Genomic DNA, 24,404 nt, shown 5'->3' on the forward strand with positions numbered 1-24,404 from the left:
GCGCTCTGGGTCAGTGAAGAGCGCTATATAAATCCAAGTCATTATTATTATTATTATTAATTTACCTGGGGGCCACTGGAGGTAGAGTCTGGGTGAGGCTGGGCCGCATCAAATATTCCACAAAAAAAGGGTTTCAAGTATTAAAAAAAAAGTACAACTGATCCAATCTTCTCAATTTTTAGCAATAACATTTCAGAACATGAACAGTTCTTCAGAACATGAACGGTTCTTCAGGCTTCTCAGTGGTGTCAGTGGACTCATCCACAGCTATGGAAATGCACTGTGCATAGAACACTATTATTATCTTTTTATTAATATGGTTTTATTATTATCCTAAAGTAAGTTAATGTAGATGACTCAAAAGTATAATTGCCTGTATTATAAAAAAAATTGGTAAAAACCATATTATGCGTTTTCATCAATAAATAAATGCCCCAAATTTTTTTATAGATTGGGGGCCCCACATTTTTTTATAGATTGGGGGCCCACAAATTGATTCTTTCATGCGGCCCAGAATCTCCAGCTACGCCCCCTGGCTGGAACTCAGGATGAACGCATATTTTTCCGTCCATTCAATTTTGAATTGCAGTCGACTTTTCTTTTACTGACCATCTTTGAAAATGCCATATTTTTCTGCTGGCTGCCTGCTGGCGAAAATAGGCTAATAGCTACATTTATCTCACAGAGATAAAACTGGGAGCGAGTTTACTGTAGATGCGCTGCCAACTCTGCTCCGACTTGAACTGAAAGAGAGACGACATGCAGTCCGTGAAGACCCGCCCTACTCTCCTACTCTGCCTCTGATTCGCAGACTGGGTGCGGTGGAAAAACGCTGACGGGACGCGTATGTGATTGGACCAGACCCGTACACCGACACAGGCAGTGGCAGTGCAGCCGGACATGCAGAGCACTGCTCGCAGAGGAGAGAGATAGTAGCGAGGATGCATTTGCTTCCACTTTATTTGATATCACTCCGGAATCACGTTTCAACCAAGTTACTAACATAACATTGCTGTCATGAGCCTGCACTATGTTAGCCTACAATTTATAAAATAAATAAAACGTCCAACTCTCGCGCAACGACTCGGCAAACAGTTGCGCGCGGGCCGCATTAACACTAAACTTTGATGTCCAGTAGGGCAGGGGTTCTCAACCTTTCTGCTGCCAAGGCACCCCTGTGTTCAATAAAATATTCCAGGGCACCCCTACATACGATAAAGACTTTTCCGGTCCTGTCTTTTTTGCTACAATGATGACAAAAGTGCTTGCTTTCAAAATAATGTTTATTTAAGAAACCGGGAAACACATTTGTGTGTATATGCAGGCTATATAATGCATTATTAACAGGTGTTTCAGGTCTAAATGGCTTAGTACGGTTGACATTACACTGCTTGTAGTAGTAAATCAAATAGCATATTTCTTTAAATAAAATTACAGAAAATGATCACTAAAGTGCTATCTGTTGTATCATGTATTTTTTTTTAAATACAGAAAAGGATCACCAAATTACCATTTCTCAAAAAATATAAATAAATACAGAAAATAAGCACTTGTTCACTCAGTGGACATTTCTAGCTCAATGCGAGGTCTGCTGCTGCTGGCTAATAATACCGTCAATACGTGGAGAGATCTTTGGCAACACACATGTCATCCTCAAGGCTCAACTTTGCCCTATATTTTGTTTTCAGAGCTGTCATGGATGAAAAGCCAAGTTCACACAGATATGTGGTGCTGAATGGTATCAACACCTTAACTGCTGCATCATGAGATACTTGGTACTCAGCACCACACTCTGAAACTAGCTCTCCAGGTGGTATCAGATGAGATTTCAATGAGTTCTTCCAACAGTTTGGATGGAAATGTGTCAGGAAGCTATGTCTCAATGTTGTCTGTAAAGTATTTTTTTATCCAAGGTGATCCTTTTCTGTGTTTTATTAAATAATGATTTTCAGATTTTGAGAAATGGTCAAACTTATCCAAATATGGTATTTTCATGGAAAACAGTGCAGCTGCAACAGATAGCACTTTAGTGATAATTTTCTGTAATTTTTTTTTTTTTTTTTTTTTTTTTTTTTAAATAAATCTCAAGGCACCCCTGGCAGCTCTCTGCGGCACCCTAGGGAACCCCTGTTGAGAACCGCTGCAGTAGGGGGCCGCAAAATATCATCCCTGCGGGCCGCGAGTTTGAGACCCCTGGTCTAGACCAGTGGTTCCCAAAGTCGGGGTCGCGACCCAAAGGTGGTCCGCGAGCAGCCACGGGTGGTCCGCGAGATGATTAAAAAAAAATTAAAATTATTTTTATTTTTATTTTTTTTATTTTTTTTTGTCAGGCCACTGAACTTAGAAGCAGGCCAGGACAGTGTTTCTAGTTGTATTCTATTCTATTGTATTCTAAAATGTGACTATATGGTTTTATATTAACTTAATAAATAAACAAAAACAAAAAAAATCTACTTATTTCAACGAACATTTCAAACTAAATAACAGATTATGTACATAAAACGCTGAAAACAACCGAAGCAACAATAGTATTTTAATGAGGCTATTATTATTATCATTATTATTTTGCAACAAGTTAGCCCTCTCATAAATAGCACATATAAATGAATAACTAACTTGAACTAACTTAATAAGATTGAAGTGATATTTGGCTTAAAAATCGATCGCATGAAAAAAAAAAAAAAAAAAAAAAAAAAAAGTCTGACGATGTGCATTGGGCCGCGGCTCTCTGACGCCTTATTTTCTGGGTCCTGGCCTGAAAAGTTTGGGAACCCCTGGTCTAGACAGTGTGTTATAGTGTGTATTTACCTGCTCTGTCTAGACGGTGTGTTATAGTGTGTATTTACCTCTCTGTCTAGACGGTATGTTATAGTGTGTATTTACCTCTCTGTCTAGACGGTGTGTTATAGTGTGTATTTACCTCTCTGTCTAGACGGTGTACGAGCACCTTGGAGAGCTGTTGGTAATTCTGCTCACGCTGGATGAGATCATGGAGAACCATGGAACCCTGAAAGATCACTGGAAGATGTACAAGAGGTGCACACACACACACACACACACACAGTTTAAATTGATATAATGAATATCCACAACACTTACTCCACACACATACTCGCATACATCATTTTAACTAAATCCAAAGTTCTCATCATGTACACACACACCTATATACACACACTCGCATACATACACCCATATACTGTACACATACACACACCCACGTACACACACCCATATACACACACTCATATACACACACTCGCGTACACACACACACCCACATAGACACACACACCCACATAGACATGTCCCAGCAGTGATGTACACATGTGTGTGTGTGTGTGTGTATGGGTGTAAAAAGTACCCCGAAATTATACTTAAGTGAAAGTATGGGTACCGTCTCAAAATCTTACTCAAGTAAAAGTCAGAGTATCTGGCTAAAAACACACTTGAGTAAAAGTAAAAAAGTTTCTACTTTAAAATGTACTTAATAAGTACTAAAAAGTAAACACTTTTTTTATTGCAAGGGATAGACCAGGGGTCTCAAACTCATTCCATCGTGGGCTAAGTTTTCATTTGATAGGAAATTATTCTTTTGATAGCAGGTGTTTAATCAAAGATCCCCGCTTTCTAGTCTTGCACAAGGACCAATCAGCATGGGGGTATGGGCAGGTTAATTTTCCATTGATGGGGATTTGATTGCCGGTTTTTAAATAAAGTGCGGCCGCAGGATTAATAACGTTAACCTTAGTTCGACCAGAGAAACAAATATACTAATTAAAATGGTTGGACCTGAGCGGTCAGGTGGCGTAGCGGAGATTGCGTTCGTCACCAACCCCGGAGACGCTGGATTCGCCTGTTCGAATCCAGCTCACAGCTCCGGGGTTGTCACCAGCTTGGCTGGCCGTTCACACTAATACAATTGGCAGTATTAGAGGGTGGGAGAAGCTGGCGGGGTGGGTCCGGGTCGTTGTAAACAGCGACTCCTACAGTTCGGTCGGGGCGCCTGCTAAGCGCGGATAGGATCTAAGGGCGGTAGTGTGATCCTTCCACACGTTACACGCTCTCAGTGAGAGTCCGCGCTGCCAGGTGAAAAGAAGCGGTTGATTGGCTAGACGTGTGTCGGAGGAAGCACGTGATAGCCTCCACTCTCCCAGACCGACTGTGGGGGGTAAGTGCGCAGCGACCAGGAAGGGGATTGGGAATTGGCATAACGACTAACATTGGGATGGGAGAAAATCGGAGGAAAAAGGAGGGGGAAAAAGACAAATAAAAAAAAATAAAAAAAAATGGTTGGACCTGCGAGATTTGTACTTTGTAGGTCTGCATTTGAAATGTAAGGAGTAAAAAGTTTCTTTTCTCTGAAATGTAATTGAGTAAAAGTACAGACATCACCTGCAATAAGGCCAGCATACTTCTTCTATTGAATCAGTCAAATACCTTCCTCGTTGCGCTCACTTCAACAAGAACCTTGCATATCTGAACGTTGCTATTTAATGGATGGTATATTTTGTTTATTTTTTTATATCTTTATCACTATTTAACTGAGGTCTTTGCCAATGAGATTGCCGCTCTTGACATGTAATAATAATAATAATAATTGATTGGATTTATATAGCGCTCTTCACTGACCCAGAGCGCTTCACAGAGTCCATTATTCGGTCATACACAGTCATACCGGTGGTGGTAAGCTACAATTGCAGCCAGAGCTGCCTTGAGGCAGACTCACGGAAGCGTGGCGAATAATCATCGCCTACGGCCCCTCCGACCACCACCAACATTCATTCACATGCATACACATTCATACGAGGCAAGTAGGTTAAGTGTCTTGCCCAAGGACACAACAGCAATGGGATGGACATGGGCTTGAGCGGGATTCGAACCACCAATCCTTCGATCATTGGACGCCCCGCTCTACCCCTGAGCCATAGCCGCCCCACATGTATGTATTTGTTGACTAATAAAACCTTTGTCTATGGATAAAAAAGTACAAGTATACAAACCTAATAATACTTCAGTAAAGTACAAATCCCCAAAAACAGTACTTAAGTATTGTAACAAAGTACAATTACTCAAGTACTTTACACCTTTGTGTGTGTGTGGTGTGTGTGCGCAGGTTACTGAAGTCAGTGCACCACAACCCGGGGAAGTTCTCTATTCCTGAAGAGAAGCTGAAGCCGTTTGAGAAGCTGCTGCTGAAGCTGGAGGGCCAGCTGCTGGACGGCATGATCCTCCAGGTAACATCCTCTAAGGTCCCCGGTTCGATTCCGGCCCCTCCTGGCAGCGTGTCGAGGTGTCCTTGAGCTTGTGCATGTTCTCCCTGTGCTCGCAAGGCCCCCCCCCCCCCCCCCCCCCGCCAGAAAAAGAGATAAACCCACAGTGGAAAAAAATTCATAACAGATCACTAACACTTGCTGGTCCCGGGGCGTGGCACAGAGTGACATTTCATCGACGACCCATAGAATAGGACTGAAACGGAGGTGTAGAGACTGCTAGAACAGGACTGAAACAGAGGTGTAGAGACTGCTAGAACAGGACTGAAACAGAGGTGTGGAGACTGATAGAACATGAGTGAAACAGAGGTATATAGACTGATAGAGCAGGACTGAAACAGAGGTGTGGAGACTGCTAGAACATGACTGAAACAGAGGTTTATTTTTTTTGCGAGGCCCCCCTTTTTCATCACAGACCTAAAATCTAGTTTTGCTTATATGCTTATATATTTCACATTAGACACGTTTGTAGAATGTGTCTGACTTGTTCCGGGCTCTGCAGATATACTATTGGAGCTCTGTGGCTCTGCAGATACACTATTGGAGCTCTGCGGCTCTGCAGCAGATATACTATTGGTTTTAACGAGGGGAGGGGTTACAGGTAAGGTACAGTCGGCCGGCATGCGTCTGACTATTTCCACGGGAGCGCGTGCAGCATTGGAGGTTATGCCAGCCAAGACGAAGAGGACGGTCGTTCGGCAGATGGACTGAAGATGAAAGTTGTTGCATGTTAGAAAGTTCAGTCAGGCTAGCCATGTCGGCTTAGCTAAAGGCAGGGACAGCTAGTTAGCTTTAGCTATGTTATCGAGTGCTAACGTGTGGTTCAGTCGGGCTAGCCATGTCGGCTAGTAGCTTAGCTAAAGGCTAACTAGTTAGCTACATTAGCGAGTGCTAACATGTGGTTCAGTCGGGCTAGCCATGTCGGCTAGTAGCTTAGCTAAAGGCTAACTAGCATTAGCTAACGCTAGCTACGTTATCGAGTGCCAGCGTGTGGTTTAGTCGGGCTAGCCATGTCGGCTAGTAGCTTAGTGTTGAATGCCCACGCTCGCTCTTAGGTCAGATCGATAACTTCATAACTCATTGGTCTGCCTATCTACACCTCAAACAGCGTCCTGTGAAGTGGTTGACACGCAGAACCAACCGAGTCTACAAAATGTTGTTGTTACCACCGACCGACAAGAGACAGCGAATGCACCGTTCCGACCCCCGTCAGTCATCGACCTTTAACGTCGAGTGATTGAAGTTGCGGAATCTTTTATTTTATTTGCACTGGGAAGGACTCTCTATATTCAGAGGAGGTCCATTTCCCTAATCCGTTACACGTATTTATCACTATATGGCATTACTTGATAAAACCATTATACAGAATGCACCTTTAGTCCTTAATGCATAATCATAAGTCTCCTTTTACTCCGTAGGGATAAAGCCTATAGTTATAGTTATATCCCCATTATAGCTAGGGATAAAGCCACTTACACATATTATCACTATATGGCTTTACTTGATAAAACCAGGTTTATCAGATTCCACCTTTAGTCCTTAATGCATAATCATAAGTCTCCTTTTACTCCGTAGGGATAAAGCCTATTATTCTATTTTACATCATTAATCAAAAAATGCATGGGGTGAAGTTACAATGCAAAACACATTTCATGCTTACCCGGTCGTCTGGTCAGAAGAAAGGATACAAATCATATTTATAAAGAGGTAATTTTAATTAGAAAAAGCTAGTTACAAAAAGATACTGAAGTGGAAAGCACCCAATTCAGTTTAAAATAAGCACAGAACAAAACATCTCATCATGGACGGCTTTTGCCCCGTGTCGAGCACCATTCTTCTCATCTCTCCAGAAAGTCTCTAAGCATCTGCTTCCTCTCTCTCCAGCTCAGTGTAAAAATCTCACTCTTGAAAGGGCAACCGTCCCTTTTATATCCATCTTACAATCTTTCCGATTGGTCTACACACAGTGATGTCAAATGGTCGTCATTTCTGTTTAGCAAATTACAATACGTAATTCGTATGAGCTCCTCCTTCTTGATACTAACGTTACTTCTCGTTACCTAGTGGTTTTTAAGTAACAGAAAGTCCCTTATCCCTTCAGAACAGACAACTGCTTTGTCTGTGGGGATCACGTGACATGGTACTGGGCACGAAGCCATCCCTAGGATTTCTTATCAAGCTTCCTAAAAGATCTCCTCCAGAAAGCAGTTTTTACCCATCATTCTTTTAGTATTATTCTCTAATGACAGTTAATTCCTATTAATTATAAGCATGCCATTTATGAACTTTTACTGTACACATTAAACATTTAATTGTTATATAGTTTCTTTTTTAAGATCTCCCTCTATAGATTGAGGACTCCCTGTTTTTCAACCAGCAACCCTTCCTCCCCTTCCTGTCTGAAAGGGTTAACATCTTACAGCTCTCTTATCTCCTTCGCTGGGGCCCACATTCCGCAGGTTTCCTCCCTTTTGCCTGTGAAGCACTGTGGAGAACAGACCTCTCTTTATGGAGACATTTAAAGGCTCAGTTCCATCATAGTCTTTCCAGAGTTTAGTTTTAAAGATTTATATAAACTGTGGCATTTCACACATACGATACTGGTATAGGGTTCAATTCCCTGTTCTACCTAATACCATACAACTATTCGGTCTCTCTCTCTTTGTCTATGTCTCTTTCCTTCTCTCCATCTCTGTCTGTCTCTCTGTCTATATCTCTGTGTGTGTGTGCGTGTGTGTGTGTCTCTCTCTCACACTATGTCTCTCTCCTTGTGTGTGTGTGCGTGTGTGTGTGTCTCTCTCTCACACTATGTCTCTCTCCTCTCCTTGTGTGTGTGTGTGTGTCTCTCTCTCACACTATGTCTATTTCTTTGTGTGTGTGTGCGTGTGTGTGTGTCTCTCTCTCACACTATGTCTCTCTCCTTGTGTGTGTGTGTGTGTGTCTCTCTCTCACACTATGTCTCTCTCCTTGTGTGTGTGTGCGTGTGTGTGTGTCTCTCTCTCACACTATGTCTCTCTCCTCTCCTTGTGTGTGTGTGCGTGTGTGTGTGTCTCTCTCTCACACTATGTCTCTTTCTTTGTGTGTGTGTGCGTGTGTGTGTGTCTCTCTCTCACACTATGTCTCTCTCCTTGTGTGTGTGTGTCTCTCTCTCACACTATGTCTCTCTCCTTGTGTGTGTGTGCGTGTGTGTGTGTCTCTCTCTCACACTATGTCTCTCTCCTTGTGTGTGTGTGCGTGTGTGTGTGTCTCTCTCTCACACTATGTCTCTCTCCTTGTGTGTGTGTGCGTGTGTGTGTGTCTCTCTCTCACACTATGTCTCTCTCCTTGTGTGTGTGTGCGTGTGTGTGTGTCTCTCTCTCACACTATGTCTCTCTCCTTGTGTGTGTGTGCGTGTGTGTGTGTCTCTCTCTCACACTATGTCTCTCTCCTTGTGTGTGTGTGCGTGTGTGTGTGTCTCTCTCTCACACTATGTCTCTCTCCTTGTGTGTGTGTGCGTGTGTGTGTGTCTCTCTCTCACACTATGTCTCTCTCCTTGTGTGTGTGTGCGTGTGTGTGTGTCTCTCTCTCACACTATGTCTCTCTCTCTCTCCCCTCTCCCCTCTGCTGAGGCCCACATTCCCCAGGTTGCCTTGCAGATATTAAAGGCTCATTTCCATTTTTTATAAGTAGAGCCAGCATAAAGCTATCTTCCAAAGTTCAGTTTAAAGATTATACTGGTCACATAGGAACGACTCAGGATGTCATTGTCCAAAAGTGTCGCTTGTTTTGTGACACTTTACACTTAGCTAAAGGCTAACTAGCGTTAGCTAACGCTAGCTAACTAGCGTTAGCTACGTTATCGAGTGCTAACGTGTGGCAGATAAACTAGGACTCCCAAGTTCATCCCAACGGGGGGACAATATCATGGATGCTGGTGAACTTTTTCATCTCCACGGTAGGAAAATGCGTTGACGTCGTCGTCTCCTTCCAACTTTGCCATTGATTCTGCGTTAGGGTGAGTTTTTCATGCAATCTATTCAGTTCCCGCCGTGGTCTCTGTCTCTCTGTCTTCTGTTGTGCTGCACCCCGCCATGGTGTGTCTCTTTCTCTTTCTCTTTCTCTCTCTCTCTCTCTCTCTCTCTCTCTCTCTCAATTCAATTCAAATGGGATTTATTGACATGGGAAACATACGTTTACATTGCCAAAGCCAAACAAAACAAAGGAATCAAACGGATAAAACAAAAGAAATCAGTACATTACAGAAGGAATTTCTTGTACAGTCTTTATGGTGGTTGTATTCCGTTGGATGTCCTTTTCTTGTCACAGCAGCTCACAAATCTGGCTGCTGTGTTTGCACATTCTTGTATTTCTCCCAGTAGGTATGGGAGTTTTGAGTTATTGTCCATGCTTTCAAAGTCTCTTTGGGTGTTTGCAATTTGTGGGAAGTATATGTCTCTTGTTAAGAAGTGGAGCTCTGTTTCCACCTCATCTTGTGTGCAGTGGGTGCATAGTCTGTCTTCGCTTGGGAGCCAGGTCTGCCTATGGCGGCCTTTCTCAATGGCTAGGCTGTGCTCGCTGAGTCTGTACCTAGTCAAGGATCTTCTTAGTATTGGGTCAGTCACAGTGCTCAGGTATTCTGCCACTGTGTACTCTCTGTTTAGGGCCAAATAGCATTTCAATTTGCTCTGGTTTTGGGTTGTTTCTTTCCAATGTGTCTCTCTCTCTCTCTCTGGCCTTGCTCTGGTGGAGGGTGTGCCACTGTGTGTGTGCCATCATGTTACCGTTAGCCTCAGTTAAACCTTGCGACGCCTCGTTAGATGAAGCTGTGTTCTGAGGTGTCCTGTGTGCTGAGCTGTGTTCTGAGCTGTGTTCTGAGCTGTGTGCTGAGCTGTGTTCTGCATGTGTTCTGTGTTCTGAGGTGTCCTGTGTTCTGAGCTGTGTGCTGAGCTGTGTTCTGTGCTGTGTTCTGCATGTGTTCTGTGTTCTGAGCTGTGTTCTGAGATGTGTTCTGAGCTGTGTTCTGTGCTGTGTTCTGCATGTGTTCTGTGTTCTGAGCTGTGTTCTGAGATGTGTTCTGTGTTCTGAGCTGTGTTCTATGCTGTGTTGTGTTCTGAGCTGTGTTCTGAGCTTATATAGTGCTTTTACTAACTATTAGGGATGCCCCGATCGATCGGCCACCGATCGTTATCGGCCGATACTCAGTATAAATATGCAATCTGTGAATTCCGATAATTAGTCATATTCGCCGATAGCGGAAACCGATCAAGCGAAGCTCTCACTCGCTGTCTGTCTCAGACACACACGACCTGCAAACTGCCGCTGCTCCTCCTCCCTAGCCCCGCCCGCCCCCGTGTAGAGTTTGTAAACAAAGAGGTGCGGCTCCTCTGCTCGAGTCTGTAGTGCACTGCATTCGACCTGCGCTAACGTTAGCTACCTAGCTATCGTTACTGTTTAAACAAAATTACCCAGTCAACTATTCACGTTTAGTAGGCATTGTCTAACGGTATTTAGCCGGCTAGCTACCGATAGCTCCTGATATCAACAAATGATCCAGAAAGTCTAGTAGTTCATGTTCATACCTCAGTTAGCTTGCGTTAGCTGACGTTCGTTTACTGTTCAAAACGAAATGTCCCATTGAACTAAAGTTCTGTCTTAACGTCATCTAGCCGGCTAGCAGTAGCTACAGATAGCTCTTGATATCAATGTCTTATAACATTGATTTAATGCGTATTCGAGCTGAGGGCTTGCTGAATGTGAAACGACCAAAGCACTTAACGTTACCAATGGGGTCCCGCTGCAGCGCCGGAGAATCCTTTTGAGCTGGGCTACTAGAGTACACACAGACAGTGGAGCTGTTTGCAGATAGTGAGCATTTTGACTTGTTGCGTGGTGGCGATGTCTCGCAGTCGCAGATAATACAAGTACAAGTCTAATTATATAATATATATATTTTATAAAAAAAAAAAAGAAAAAAAAAATTTATATAAAATAATTTTTAATTTCTTTTTAATCAAAAACAATCGGTATCGGATCGGTATCGGCCGATATGGATCACGACGATCGGTGATCGGTATCGGTGGCAAAAAACGTGATCGGGGCATCCCTACTAACTATATTATATTTCTCTCTCCTCTGGTCAGGGGCAAAATAGTATACGAACAGATCGAAAAGTACCTCGCGGAAAAAAATCGAATCTACGAATTCCAATCTGGCTTCAGAACATCCCACTCCACTGACACATGCCTTCTCTACTTGAACGACCACATCAAACAAGAGGTGGACGCGGGCAAATACTGCGGCATGGTCATGCTGGACCTACAAAAGGCCTTCGACACTGTCAATCACACCATTCTGATTGACAAGCTAAAAGCAATTGGTTTTGATAGTTTATCAGTGAGCTGGATACAATCCTACCTGGAGGGGAGGGAACAGATGGTGGAAGTAAACGGTACCCTATCCCCCCCCCTCACAGTGAGCTGTGGTGTTCCACAAGGAAGCATACTAGGACCGCTACTATTCCTAATTTATGCAAATGACATGTCGTCAGCTTGTGACTGCAACTTGTTCCTGTTTGCGGACGACTCAGCCCTGCTGGTCTCTGACAAGAACAAGTTACAGGTTGAAAAAGCCCTCAGCTCGGAACTAGGCAAAATCTGCATATGGCTCGCCGACAACAAACTATCATTACACATGGGCAAAACAGAGTCCATTCTCTTCGGTTCAAATAACAAACTCAGCAAGACCGACGGCTTCTCGGTTACAGTGGGTGACAATATTATCACAAGGAAAGATGAAATTACCTACCTGGGTTCCATCCTAGAGGCTAATCTTTCCTGTGACAAAATGGCATCCAATGTAATAAAAAAAGTCAACCAACGAACGCGATTCTTGTACCGGATCTCCTCTCTGGTAAACAAGAATACCCTGAAGACTCTAGCAGGAGCACTCATTCAAGGGTACTACGACTATGCTTGCACCTCATGGTACCAAAGCACCTCAAAGGCACTAAAAAACAAATTACAAACATCTCAAAACAAGCTAGTCAGACTACTACTTGACCTGACTCCTAGAACCCACCTCACCCCTGCCCACTTTGACAACCTAGGATGGCTTAGAGTAGACGACAGAGTACAGCAACTTGCAATGGGCCTGGTCTACAAGATACACTACGCGACCAAGGTACCCATGTACATGTCAAAATACTTCCCAAAGGTCAGTGAATACCACGATCACAACACCAGAGGGAGCTCCACAAATCATGTAAAACCCAGATTCGGCTCAAACAAGGGACTAAACACGTTTCGCAATTATGCCACATCAATGTGGAACGCCCTGCCTAAAGCTGTAAAGGAATGTGAATCACTACCCACCTTCAAAAACACTCTCAAAAAACACCTACGTGAGACTGCAATTCGAAACTGGCCCCTACAAATGTCCTAACCTAGTTGTACAGTAAATGACCAAGTAAGGCTTTGTCAATATTCCAATGTACAGTGTAAAATGTGTGTGTGTCCCCTACCCAACCCCCCCCCCCCCCCACCTCCAATGTACAGCCCTCACCCAACCCCACCCCACCAACCTCCTCCAATGTACAGTTTCTACGCCAAATGTATATACACTCCTTTTCTGGACACTTTTGTATCACAAACAGTACTGTTTTTGCAAATCTGATATGTCATAAATGTATAGATGTAGCAGTACTGTCTATCTGTATGTCATGTATGTCATATATGTTATGATGAATTGAAAATGGGGGACCCTGGTGTAAACAAGACGAAAGTCTTTCTCTGGTCTGCATCCCCTTAACAATTGTATGTATTGAGATGTACTGTACTGTACCCATTCTGCAATCTGTTAATAAACTTTTCAATCAATCAATCAATCAATTGCCGGGTCTGTGCAGCGATTACACTGTATATTGACTGTAGAACGGGAGCTCTCTCTCGCTCTCTCTCTCTCTCTCTCTCTTGCTATATGTTGACTGTATCATGCCCAGCCTCGGGCAGCGCTATTATTTAAGAATATGTTGACTGTATGATTTTTTTTTTTTAATTAAAATAAAATGTTTTAATATAAAATTCTTATTTTTATTTATTTTTAATTTTTTTACCTTTTTAGGGGGAGGGCTCGCATTTAAATCTCGCACAGGGCCTCGCATTTCTCCCAGGCGGCCCTGGAACCAAGCATGATGGAATGATGGAAATAAGTCCTGAGCCCTCATTTATCAATGGTGCATACGCACAGATATGTGCGTAAACCATGCGTACGATCATTTCTAAGCAAAGTGTGGGACTTAACTTATCAATTTGAACATGTGCTTGACATTGTGCGTATATATACGCACAGCTCAGCCTCAGACCGTGCGCCCAGCGGTAGAATATGAAGACTGCAGACGGACGGCATATGCTTTCATCAGTTTCTTTCATGCATTAGTTTCAACAATGACGTGTTCTGTATGACCCGTAATTCACTATAGTTCATTGTAAAATAGCGACATTAGTGTAATTATTGTCAAACCCTAAATAGCATTTGGAATAGGTACTTCCAAATGAATTCAGCCTGGTTCATAGCGTTATTATAGGAATACTTCTCGCGGTGTGCCCTCAGATGTTTTCAGAGATATAGGGCAGTCTATTTGCAGAGAGAGAACATAATAATATTAAGTAGAGTCCGCTACCCGAGACGCATTCTCCTTGATTTGTACCGCAATTTGAGACCCAAATTGGAGCGTGGAGCAAAACGCAGTGTTGGATGTCGTAATTTCCCCAATCCCCAACTACATACAATATCCATATATCAATAACAGGAGGCCAAGAGAGGATTTTACGCCAGGTTACCCAACATCATCGGAGCAATAGACTGTACCCATGTAGCTTTCAAAGCTCCATCAATAAACAAATCCAGTAATGTGAACGGGATTCCACTCGGTCAATGTACAGATAATCTGCGATGCACATTTTGGCTGATAATGTCGTTGCCGGTGGCTGGGAGGAACACGACTCATTCAGGCCTAATTGTATTTAATTCAATTGTAATGTTATTACTGGGGTATCTGTAATTAAAACATCACTTAAATGCAGATCAGGGTTATCCATTGACTGAAGCCATAATGACTCTGACCAAAACCATGGACCACGGAGCGCACAATAGGCATTTTAGAGCGCAGAGTTGGCCTGCTGAAATTGATTTCATTTCAGTTATTACAGTGCTTAATGTCGGGTCAGCTTGTAATTTATTTCTGTCAATGTGCTGGTTCTGTAGCAGGACTGGGTCAGTCAACATCCTTGGCTCCCGGCGCACCGAAGATAGTCTACACGCTCCCTCCTCCTCAGCGGAGTTGTCTGTGAACTTGACAACTTCATTGGATTTATTTATTCTCTAAAAATATCTATAATCATACGATTAAATATTGGTTAAAATAAAACGCTAAATACTATTATTCTGTGTCATGTTTCCAAATAAGATTGTTCACAACGGGAAATGCTGTATACGTTGAATTAGTTGGTTAGACCTCGGTGATCAATCTCGCTCTCAGTGAAGTTTCTCATAGTTCGCTCGGCTTAGTCCATTATTTCACATCCCATGGGGGTGTTTCATTACCATATATGGATAATCATGCACGAGCATAGACGGTAAGAACAATGGTATTTATCAACACGGAGTGTGCATAGGACCCGTGTACGCGCACGTGTGATAAATCCCGATTTTTCTAAATACTGTGCGTAGGAAAAAAAATTTGACCCGACGTGGCCAAACCCGACTTGTTGCGGCAAATAACATTGCTCAGAAATCGCGAAAATGTCTGGCATTTCAGAAATAGGTAAAAATTGAAATATTGCTTTTTTGACTGCTTTGACATATTCTATATGTTCCCTTATTTGCAAAACTTAATACAATTTGTAAATGAGTTAATTATTGTTATTTGTCCGATAGTATGTGTCCCAAAAAGACTACAGCGCTGGGCTGCATGGGTGTGGTCTGTCTGTGCGTGTTATTCATTCATTAATCACAGGTACTTAGAGAGGTGTTGAAGCACACACAGGCGATAGCTCTCCTTTCTTAATAGCAGAGAGAACGAAATGTTAAATTACACTTATTTTAACGTTATAGCTATAAGTTATAGCAACTTAACTTGTGACCAACACCAGTGTCTATATTACGCGAGTCGAACTGACTCCGAAAAGACTGTTAATCATAAAACGCGAGTCGGGTCGTTTTGTCCCAGACATTAAACAACATTAAATCACATTTAGAATGTCACAAATTTTATGAGCGAACGAATTTCGTTAGAGTGGATTTAATGCAACCTAATGTCATAATAAAGTAATTTAATCGACTATAGTTTACTACTGTTTTCGCCTTGACAGTCGCCACTATGCGCTCACCTCTGCCTTTTAACTGTCATGCTCTTTAGAACAACAGCTTGGCTAGAAAGACTTAACCCTTTGTGTGCCTTGGCTTGACTGCAGCATGGGTACAATACAGTACAGCTCAATACACACAATTGTTAAGGGGATGCAGACCAGAGAAAGACTTTCGTCTTGTTTACATCAGGGTCCCCCATTTTCAATTCATCATATAACCTTTCACTACCACACTACAGAAGGTTAACCTTTCACTACCACACTACAGAAGGTTAACCTTTCACTACCACACTACAGAAGGTTAACCCTTTCACTACCACACTACAGAAGGTTAACCTTTTACTACCACACTACAGAAGGTTAACCTTTCACTACCACACTACAGAAGGTTAACTTTTCACTACCACACTACAGAAGGTTAACCTTTCACTACCACACTACAGAAGGTTAACCTTTCACTACCACACTACAGAAGGTTAACCTTTCACTACCACACACATTTTTAAATAATTTTTAAATATTGCACTACTATTGCACTACTAAAGCTAACTAGCATGTCCTATATGCTCTGTAAATACTAATGTACAGATACCGAGATGGCACACCATGTACCTGTTATTGCACTGTTTATTGGATTCTATTAATATGTTGTACCACTGTATTTTATTGGATTCTATTATATGTTGTACCACTGTATTGCACATCGTCGCGGGCAAGACCAGCCGCATTTCATTGTATACCTGTATGCCGTGACAATTAAAACTCTTGAATCTTGAATCTTGAATTTTTAAATAAACTATCATGATTTTTCCTTTTTCCTCTATGGGTGTTTGCAGTGTCACAAGACAGTCATTGTCATAACAAAGAGCTGGGACGCTGCCAGGTGTTAATTGCCCCAGAGAGAGGGGCGTCTCTACAATTCGTAGCCGCATTTCTGCAGACCCCTCTCTGATTGGTTGAGGCCATTTCTGCAGACTCCTCTCTGATTGGCCGAGCGCGCGCATGCGCATGAGCCGCGACAAGCTCCTCTAGCCAGCAGCCAGGAGTCGAAACTCCGTTAAGCTCCAGAGAGAGAGGCTGAAAACCCACAGTTGTTGCCCGACGGATGGGAGCCCAATCCCGGATCCGAGTTTTCTGATGAATAGCCCCAAAACATGGAGGTCGCGAACGCAATTTATACGCATGGAAGTATTGATTACGCCATAATGAATCATTAAAAAAATATACCGTTAACTGGAATATGTTGTGTGTGCCTTTACACATATGTTGGATAGGATTATGTAATTGGTTTGTCATTAAAAACCAATAATAATTGTACAATTCCGTCGGATATACACTGTATACGGTAAAATATTATTATATACTTTTTTTTGTTTTCTGTTACTGTACTTGCATGTCATTTTAGCCACCTTAATTGTTAGTTTCATTATGCATTGTGTGTTGAGTACTGACTTTTAACAATTTAGTTTTGCAATAATAAAAAGAAGAAAAAAAAACAATAATAATCGCTCGCCGGCTTCGCTGACCAGAACTCTCTCAGATTCAAAGTTTTAATTGCAGCCTGGAACATACATGTTTCGGAACCAATGTGTAACTAGACAGTTACAATATAACATTTATATTAATTAACCCAGTTAATGCCTTAAGAGAAAGAGTCTGGTGGTCAATTGCTACGGAAATGTTGTGTCTTACTAATAATAACTAATTCCATGGTCAATAGAAGTCTCTGTGATACTTTCTGAATATGATTTGGGAACATCAAATGGGCAGGCCGCGAAATAACAACGTTACAATGTAGAGTTTCTGACAGCTGGCTGTGTTGCGAAATAACGTTATGCGCGAATCTGGTAGTACATTTCCAATCAGAGAGGGGCTTCGCTCAACCAATCAGAGAGGGGTCTGCAGAAATGGAGCTCAACCAATCGGAGAGGGGTCTGCAGAAATGCGGCTACGAATTGTAGAGACGCGAGAGAGGGGGGCCATGGATTACAATGAATGCTGGGTAGTGTTGTAGTTTTTTAACACTAAGTGTAAACTCTTCAAGGCCATTTTTCTCTGAATACGTGATTCATAGGAAGTAGCTTGAAATGTATCCCACCAAAATGTTCAAGTGATGGCTTATTTTGAAGGTATGAATCTACTTTCATAATATGAAAAAATAAAAATTGAAGATCCCTCAACATGACCATGAACACCACGCCCAGTCACAAATACACTTTCTACGCATTATTGATAAATGAGGGCCCGGGACTTTTCGTTTCTATCCCTGACAAAGCAAATACTCATGTGATCTGTATATGTTTATGTCTAAATAAAATCAATCAATGTTATGATTGTAATGTTACGACATACCTGTGATGTTATGATTGTAATGTTATGACAGGCCTGTGATGTTATGATTGTAATGTTTTTGGTAGATTTGTATTGGTTTTTACTACCGGGCAGTCCGGTAGAGAGAGAGGAAGAATGGGACACAGAGCAGGGGAAGACATTTGGCAAAGAACGCCGGGTCCGGGAATCGAACCCGGGTCGGCCGTGCCGCGATGCAGCGTGTTACGTGGTTCGCCACTCGGGCGCCATGATTGTAATGTTACACAGGCCTGTGATGTTATGATGGTAATGTTATGGCAGACATGTGATGTTATGATTGTAATGTTACACAGGCCTGTGATGTTATGATTGTAATGTTACACAGGCCTGTGATGTTATGATTATAATGTTGCATAGGCCTGTGATGTTATGATTGTAATGTTATGACAGGCCTGTGATGTTATGATTGTAATTAGGGATGTCCGATATTATCGGCCGATATTGGCATAAAAATGTGATATTGGAAAACAGCTTTAAGTACCTCGGAGCCTACATATCCGAGGACTTGACATGGACCACACACATTGACAGTGTTGTGAAGAAGGCACGACAACGCCTCTACTTCCTCAGGCGCCTAAGGAAGTTCCAAGTCAGTCAGAAGATCCTTAAGAACTTCTACTCATGTACAATAGAGAGCATCTTGACCGGCAACATCACCTCCTGGTTTGGGAATAGCACTGCACAAGACCGAAGCAGACTACAAAGAGTGACACGTTCAGCCGAACGCACAATTGGAGGGGGGCTCCCCACCCTCCAGAACATTTACAACAAGCGTTGCAAGGGCAAGGCTAAGAGAATCATTAAAGACTCCAGTCACCCGAACAACTGCCTCTTTGAACTGCTGCGGTCAGGCAAGCGATACCGGAGTCTCAAGGCGAGCACAGAAAGACTCAGAAGAAGCTTCTATCCCCAGGCCATCAGGCTGCTAAACGAACAATGAACACTACACAACAACAACCACCAAACGCACATAGCACACACATCCACACGCACACACTCACTTTAAACAAACACACTGTAGCACCCACTCCACACACTTTATAGCACACACCCACTTTAAACAAACACACTGTAGCACCCACTCCCCACACTTTATATTTATTGATGAAGGATTGCACTACAACTCGTACACCTTACTGTAAATTGTACCTAAATTGTACCTCATCCCATTTCTGCTTTGCACTATATAGTACTGTACATTAGTACACTGCATAGTATTGTATATTATTATATGGTAACTCAGAACATTGTACATATGTCTATACCGAACACTGTGACCTTCTTCTAAATTACATGCACTATGTTATTTGATACTATCTTGTCTAGCACAGTCTCTGGAGCGTAACAGTAAGAAGCATTTTGTATGAAAGTATTCTGTACTTCTGTATGACAACTATTAAAGAAACTTGAAACTTGAACTTGAATATCTATCGGTTTTCAAAAAACTTTTTAATTTTTTACATTTATTTAACCTTTATTTACCCAGGCAAGCAAGTAAGAACAAATTATTTTATTTATTGTCAAAGTATGCATAATAGTGTTAATTACACGACAATAGATATGTAATGTTAATTACCTGAAATTATTCATATATCGGTTGATATCGGTATCGGAAATTAAGAGTTGGACAATATCGGTATATCGGTATCAGTAAAAAAGCCAATATCGAGCATCCCTAATTGTAATGTTACACAGGCCTGTGATGTTATGATTGTAATGTTACACAGGCCTGTGATGTTATGATTGTAATGTTACATAGGCCTGTGATGTTATGATTGTAATGTTATGACAGGCCGGTGATGATTGTAATGTTATGACAGGCCTGTGATGATTGTAATGTTATGACAGGCCTGTGATGATTGTAATGTTATGACAGGCCTGTGATGTTACGTCAGACCTGTGATGATTGTAATGTTATGACAGGCCTGTGATGTTACGTCAGACCTGTGATGATTGTAATGTTATGACAGGCCTGTGATGTTACGTCAGACCTCTGATGTTATGATTGTAATGTTATGACAGGCCTGTGATGATTGTAATGTTATGACATGCCTGTGATGTTATGATTGTGATGTTACACAGGCCTGCGTGGACCAGAGGTTTGATGACCCAGGGGAGGGCGTGGCTGTATCCAAGAACAGCGCCTTCGCAGAGGAGTTTGCCCTCAACATCCGAACCATCTTCAACAGCATAGAGTCCAAGATCGGTCAGTACTATCACATCTTCATCATCAGACTGACTGGTTTTATATTTTCTCTCGTTAGGTCGTCTGAATATTGCCCTTGTTAAAGAATTCTCAACAATAACATCATATATATCATCGTCAGATTAGCTGTGATACTGTGGTACAACTACTGTAATATAATATAATTCTCACGCTAAGGCCACATTTCCCATAAACCCTGTTGCTTCCTGTTGCTAAGGAGATTGCCATTTGTTCCTGATTTATTTGTGTGTGTGTGTGTGTTTGTTTGTGTGTGTGTGTTACTAGGTGAGCCGTCAGAGATAGACCAGAGAGATAAGTACGCTGGTGTTTGTGGTCTCTTTGTGCTTCACTTCCACATCTTCAGGACCGTTGACAAGAGGCTTTACAAGTCTCTCCTAGACATCTGTAAGAAGGTTGGTCTTCATTTTATAAACCTCTCCTAGACGTCTGTAAGAAGGTTGAAACATGTACATATTATTTATTACCACATCAAAGCAGGGCCCTATTCCCCGTACCTGGTTCAACTAAGTCGATCAAAAGTCCCATTATCCAGATTTAATTAACCCGATGTTTGAATCCAGGCTTTCCCTGTTCCTCAAACGCTGATTCAGTCTCGTTAATTCGAACCAGACTTGATACTCAGGATAATTGCGCGCGGCCGCCTCACCTGAAAAGACAGCAGGTGTCGATCGCAGAAATCCTGATTTTCTAACGGCATTGATTTATTGATTGATTTAAAACTTTATTAACAGATTGCAAAATGGGTACAATACAGTACGGCTCAATAGCCTTGCAGAAAAGTTAAATGCATAATCTATAGGCTAATTATCATTACCCCAATCAATCAGATTATATTTCTTTAAATGTGCCTGCTGGCAGTAGGCTTAATGGAATGAATAATCGAATGAGATCTTGCTAGCGAAAATAATTAGTTAAACTATTTCTGAATAAGTAGACAAAAACAAGCCCAAAGAGTATCTAATTGATACGCATTAATAGATACTATATATAATATATAAATACATGGTTCCCAACGTTTTCAAGGCGCAACCCCCAACATAACGTGTCAGAGAGGCTTGGAGGGAGGCTATACAGTTTCACTATTAATCAGGTTTTAATCTGTTTTGGACATCATCCATACATGCATTGAATTGATTAACCTTTGGTTTATACCAGTGACACCAGTCATGTTAATCACCTTCTTGTTCATCATCAGATAACACTAACAGTGCTTGAACAGATAAATGCATTTTCTCAAATTCATCAAAACGTCAAAGGCTTGCAATTGCTCATTCATTTTCTCAAGTCACGTCCACATCATCAAATCAAACAGTGCATCTCCTCAAACATTTGAATCCCAGTTACAATATCACAATAACGTGTGAGTGACAATTCAACAATCCACATATTCCGATCCGTCGTAATTCATATCCACAATCCACGCATGAAGACGCTTCAATTTATGCTTGAATGAAACACAATCTGGACGCTCCGTTAAGCAAATACATCCACAGCGGAGAATATGAAACTAATCAGAGCCAAACACCCGATAGGTTTCATTCATTAAAAATATCCCCGCGGGATTCACATTTGCAATTTTCCGTTATTAAAATAACCAGTGTGTTGCGACGCGCGAGCGCCGTATCCGTATATGACGTGCATTATTTAGGACAAAGTAAATCTATAGGCTGAATATGATTTATTATCAGCATTTTATGTATATTATTTTACATTTCAAAAGCCCCCTCTAGAAGAACGAAGTACAAAAACATAATTCAGAATGGTATAATGGGATCTAGACTGTGAGGATTATTTCTGGAAGCGAGCTGCATTTCTTTGCGAGGGTGTGGCCATGCAGGTTATCGAGCTAACTGAACTAAACCCTGCCCTCGACCAGGTTCAAACTTTTCGATATGTTGCCATGGTGATGTAGACTATCCGACGTCGGGGAACGGAAAGGTCTAGCTTAAGTCAAGCTATGCTGAAAATTATCCGGCTAACTCAGTTAGCCAGGTACGAGGAACAGGGCCCAGGGGTAAAACGCTTACAATTAACAAGTTCATAGTGTGTTGTATTTGCTATTATTGGGTACCATTAGGTAACTGTCGTTAGGCATTGGGCTGTGCTTGGTAACACCCATTTATTGGTTTGTATTTCAGGCACATTTGTCCAAAATCATAAAAAAGGGGCAAGATCCATTTCACCTCATGTCAATAATTGTTTTAGTTTGTTTACATTGGACTGGGAGTCAAATTAATATATATTTTTAAATGAAGTGATATTGAAATAAATTCTGAAAGCCCTACTTCAGGGGTGGCCAACCAGTCAGAGACTAAGAGCCACAAAAAAATTACTGTGGTACCACAAAGAGCCACACCATATACCAACGTTTCTCAACCTTTTTTTTCAGTCACGGCACCCTTCATGTGTTTATAGGTCTCACCCTCTGGCCCCTGAAGTTGCTAATGTCTTTTTTATTTGGGCCTCACAGGGTTAAAAGTACCCTGTGAGACCCACGGTTTCAAAATTACAAAATCACTTTTAGCCATTTAAAAAAATTATGTTTATTTAAAAAATGTTAAAGGGGAACTATTTTACTATTTCTTTCACTATTTGGGCACTTTTACACAATTCCTGTGAGTCTATGGAACACCTAGGTTTTTTTTTTTTTTAATGCATTGTTTTGTATTTCTAATCAAGTACTAAACACCGCATTTTTCTACCTTAAGATCTTAAGCCGTTTTGAGGCTGGGCTCCAACCACTGTGTGGCCTGGTGCCAACTGCCACATCAACTGCCACATTATTATGCAGCTGAGAAATCTCTGACATCACAGATATGCACATTTGCAGATGACTCAGTTCAGTGAGGGTGAATATTGTGAGAGGAGAATTGGAAGAATTCGCCAATATGAGAATTAGAGACATATATCCTATTAATATAAGTCCACATAGCTAAGAAACAATGGTAAACACTGAAAAAAGCCATTTATAAGATAGTTCCCCTTTAAGCACATGTATAGTCAATTGGTCCTGTTGTTCAGCCTCACAATGCTATTTGATAGTAAATGTGTTTATATGTCCCACCCTCTGGCCTCTGAAGTTGCTAATTTCTTTTTAATTTGGGCCTCACAGGGTTAACCTCTTAAGCCCGAGATATACAGTAAAAGTGTATATTTTCAGCATTATGTTTGTTTACCAATTATTTGAACTGTTATTAGTGAAATATAAGATTATAGAAATCTCAGGGCATTGAGTCGGAAACCGGCGCATATTGACAGGAGGAAGTGGCACAGCCAAAAGTGAGTGTAGTCTTTTGAAGGAAGAGACTCAGGGCTTTCAAATTTCGAAAAACTACCCTACCCAGCTCACATCAGCCCCTGTCAATCATCTGACTTCTGGATTTACTTTTTAATTTCTCTTATTTTTTGGGATTATCTCCCACAAACCTGAATGTTATTGCCATAAAACAGAACGCAGTTAGTTTCTCTACCTTTCTGTGAACGTCTTGCAAAAAACGGTGTTGCAATATGATGAAAAATGGTGGAGAAATTTACATTATAAAAAAGATGGCAGAATTCAGTACTGTATCTACAAAACCTTCTGTTTAATCATCTTCCCTTTATTCATTTGCTTAGATTTTTCAGGTCTGGTCAATTTTAGCATGGTGTTATTTACAGTCAAAGATAATTTTTTTTTTAAATAGAATTGATATTCTCCTTTGGTTCATTACAATTTACTCAAGCCTAGTAACAGACACACTATTTCTGACACTGATCCATATATGTCCCTAGATTCAGATACCAAGAACATGCAAATGGACCATTTAAAAAAAATTGTAAATGTTTATTCTACGTCCTTATGGAATGAGTGACATAAAAAAAAAAAAAAGTAAAAAAAAAAAAAAAAAATTAAAAAAAATAAAAAAAAAAAATTTTTTTTAATATTTTTTTAATTTTTTTTTATGGATGGAAGAGCCGCACATTGACGGGCAAAGAGCCGCATGCGGCTCGCGAGCCGCGGGTTGGCCACCCCTGCCCTACTTGATACCTAATTTGTCTCTAATCTCTATTCAGTGGGTGGTGGTAGCCAGCGATGTCGAGGGTTTCTAGCTCAAATCCCCAGACCATCTGGGGAAACCTATGCTGGGGAAGTGAATGAGTAACATATATAATATGTGACCCGACACGGTCTAGGTGGGATTGTGCCGGCAA

The 24,404-nt window shown here is 41.5% G+C and overlaps 1 protein-coding gene across 3 annotated transcripts in view; it reads left to right on the forward strand.

The window, feature by feature from the left end:
* Positions 1-24,404, forward strand: part of washc4 (WASH complex subunit 4) — a 105,774-nt gene that overhangs the window by 29,870 nt on the left and 51,500 nt on the right. For 2 of the 3 annotated variants that reach the window (XR_014620750.1, XM_084335511.1), the window contains exons 9-12: positions 2,933-3,036; positions 5,117-5,237; positions 20,069-20,192; positions 20,478-20,605. Coding sequence is in view for 2 of the 3 variants with exons in the window: in XM_084335511.1 (XP_084191637.1) it covers positions 2,933-3,036; positions 5,117-5,237; positions 20,069-20,192; positions 20,478-20,605 (477 nt within the window). In the remaining variant the exon portion in view is untranslated. The remainder of the gene's footprint in view (positions 1-2,932; positions 3,037-5,116; positions 5,238-20,068; positions 20,193-20,477; positions 20,606-24,404) is intronic. The other variant, XM_084335512.1, reaches the window with a different exon arrangement.

Source organism: Notolepis coatsorum, assembly GCF_963971535.1.
Source record: "Notolepis coatsorum genome assembly, chromosome: 18".
Taxonomy (NCBI): domain Eukaryota; kingdom Metazoa; phylum Chordata; class Actinopteri; order Aulopiformes; family Paralepididae; genus Notolepis; species Notolepis coatsorum.